The sequence below is a fragment of the Nerophis ophidion genome, linkage group LG19 (assembly GCF_033978795.1).
Source record: "Nerophis ophidion isolate RoL-2023_Sa linkage group LG19, RoL_Noph_v1.0, whole genome shotgun sequence".
Lineage (NCBI taxonomy): Eukaryota > Metazoa > Chordata > Actinopteri > Syngnathiformes > Syngnathidae > Nerophis > Nerophis ophidion.
Window position 1 is genome coordinate 48,355,051 of NC_084629.1, and position 2,912 is coordinate 48,357,962.

Here is a 2,912-nt window from a genome sequence, read left to right on the forward strand (position 1 = left end):
ATATAATTATTCAGCTTGGGCAAAAAGATGGGAACTGGCTCTTAGCTATGGACTATTTTCTTTAATTGTTTCGGAATGTTGTTGAAGTGTATCGTCCCCTTTCAAGTGACATGCTATTCCATTCTCATCACAATTAAATAGAATATATATATATATTTTTTAAATACAACATTATAGTATGAGGCAAACATTTTTTTTTATATTACTTTTTGCAGTATTAGTAGCTAATCCATTGTGTATTTTAATGAATGAATGACTTTATTGAAGTATTGTTACACTTGATCTAATGTGTCATTTCCCGCCACGCGTGCGCCATGCAGGTGGCGCCTGGTGCTCGTCCCACCTGACCAGGAGCAGGAAAAAGAGGAAGCCTTACTCCAAGCCTCAGTTGGCTGAACTGGAGAGCGAGTTCCTGCTCAGCGAGTTCATCAACAGGCAGAAGCGCAAAGAACTTTCCGACAGACTGGACCTGAGCGACCAGCAGGTGAAGATCTGGTTCCAGAACCGCAGGATGAAGAAGAAACGACTCATGATGCGAGAACAAGCCTTTGGCCTGTATTGAGGAGTCCATAGGTACCATCGTGTTTTTTTGGACCTCCATTTATTTATACAAAATATATGTGAAATACTTCATCTCCATGACGTCATCCACACTAAGCAAACATGGACACCAGACAACATTTCAGCCTCCAAAATGAGGATTTCATGTATTCCTGCTCTTGTTTCCTCCTCTCTATTGCTGTCAAGTTCATCTTTATATTATATATAAATATATGTGTATAAAAGACATATGCATGCAAGTATATTCTCATTCTAATGCTTTAGAATTGTAAATAAATGGCTTTTTTTCAGCATGACATCTTCTCCTGTTCTTGTGCAGGATAAACATTCAACTTTTGCTGAAATGTGGCGTATTCCTGCCAACATTATCCATCAAATAATATAAAACACATGCAGTCAAGGCAATTTCAAATGCAAATCGAAAAATAGGGAACTATAGAGTTAAGTAAATAAATAGTTATTGCTGATATAGTGGAACTATTTTCGATTTGGAAATGACATAAGTGAATGTTAATTATTATTGTTTGGTGTTTTTTCTTTAAAGTTGCATTATTTTAAAGCCAAATATAAATATCATTAGCACACACATATTTTTCTCCTTTTAAAGCTTCAATATAGAGAGTAAATGCATTCTTTTTCAACACGACACATTTTCGTTTTTTTGCAGGTTAAACATGCATTTTTGCTCTGAAATGTGGCGTATTTTTGCCAACATTATCATCAAATATTATAGAAATCATGCAGGAAAGGCAACTTAAAATGCAACAAAAAAAAGGAACTATATATAGACTTTAGTAAATTAATAGTTATTGCTTTTATTGGATTTGGAAGTGACAAAAGTGAATGTTAATTAATTTGTGTCGATATTTCTCCCACTATGTTGCTTTCTTTTAAAACCACATATAAATATCAATAGCATGCACACATTTTCTCCTTTTAAAGTTTCTCATTATAGAGAGTAAATGCATTATTTTTCAACACATATTTTGTTTTTGTGGAGGTTAAACATGCATTTTTGCTGAAATGTGGCGTATTTTTGCCAACATTATCCATCAAATACTTTGGAAATCATGCAGGAAAGGCAACTTAAAATGCAAAAAAAAAAAAAGAGGGAACTATATACTTTAATAAATAAATAGTTATTGCTGATATATAGAAATGTTTTGGATTTTGGAAGTGACAAAATGTTGATTATTGTTTGTTATCTCTCCCACACAGTTGCATTCGTTTAAAACCATATATAAATATCATTAGCACGCACATATTCTGTCGTTTTAATCTTTTTTTTATAGAGAGTAAATGCATTCTTTTTCAACACGACACGTTTTCGTGTTTGTGCAGGTTAAACATGACGTTGTTTGCTCAAATGTGGCGTATTTTTGCAACATTATCCATCAAATACTATTGAAATCACGCGAGAAAGGCAAATTAAAATGCAAAAAAAAAAAAAAAAAAAACAAAAGCGGGAACTACAGACTTGAGTAAATAAATAGTTATTGCTGATATAATATAAATATTTTGATTTGGAAGTGACAGAAGTGAATGTTAATTATTATTGTTTGGTGTCTCTTCGACCAAAGTTGCATTCTTTTAAAACCATATGTATATATATATATATAGTATATATATATATATATGTAATTGTCATTAGCACACACATATCTATTTCGTTTTAAAGCTTGATTATAGAGAGTAAATGCATTCTTTATCAACACAACACATTCTCGTGTTTGTGCAGGTTAAACATGACATTTTTTGCTGAAATGTGACGTATTTTTGCCAACATTATCCATCAAATACTATAGTAATCATGCAGAAAATGTAACTTTAAATGCAAAAAAAGAGGCAGCTATTGACTTTAGTAAATAAATAGTTATTGCTGATATAACGGAAATATTTTGGATTTGGAAGAGACAAAAGTGAATGTAAATTATTATTGTTTGCTATCCCTCCCACACAGTTGAATTCATTTAAAACCATATATAAATATCATTAGCACGCACATATTTTCCCGTTTTTTTAAAAAAATTTTATAGAGATTAAATGCATAGTTTTTCAACACGACACATTCTCGTGTTTGTGCAGGTTAAACATGACATTTTTGCTGAAATGTAGCATATATGTTTGCCAACATTATCCATCAAAGAGAAATAGTGCAGTAAATGGAACTTAAAATGCAAAAAAAAAAAAAAAAAAAATGGTTATTGCTGATATAATGGAAATATTTAGGATTTGGAAGAGACAAAAGTGAATGTTTATTTTTATTGTTTGATGTTTCTTCCACAAAGTTGCATTTGTTTATAAAACCATATATAAATATCATTAGCACGCACATATATATTTCTCCTTTT

General features: G+C 31.4%; 1 protein-coding gene across 1 annotated transcript in view; it reads left to right on the forward strand.

Annotated features, from left to right (window-relative positions):
* The window catches only part of hoxd12a (homeobox D12a), a 3,076-nt gene extending 2,219 nt beyond the window's left edge, over positions 1-857 (forward strand). The window contains 1 exon segment of the mRNA XM_061878885.1: positions 321-857. Within this exon segment, the coding sequence (XP_061734869.1) occupies positions 321-562 (242 nt within the window). The 3' untranslated portion in view covers positions 563-857.
* Positions 858-2,912: the final 2,055 nt, after the last annotated feature.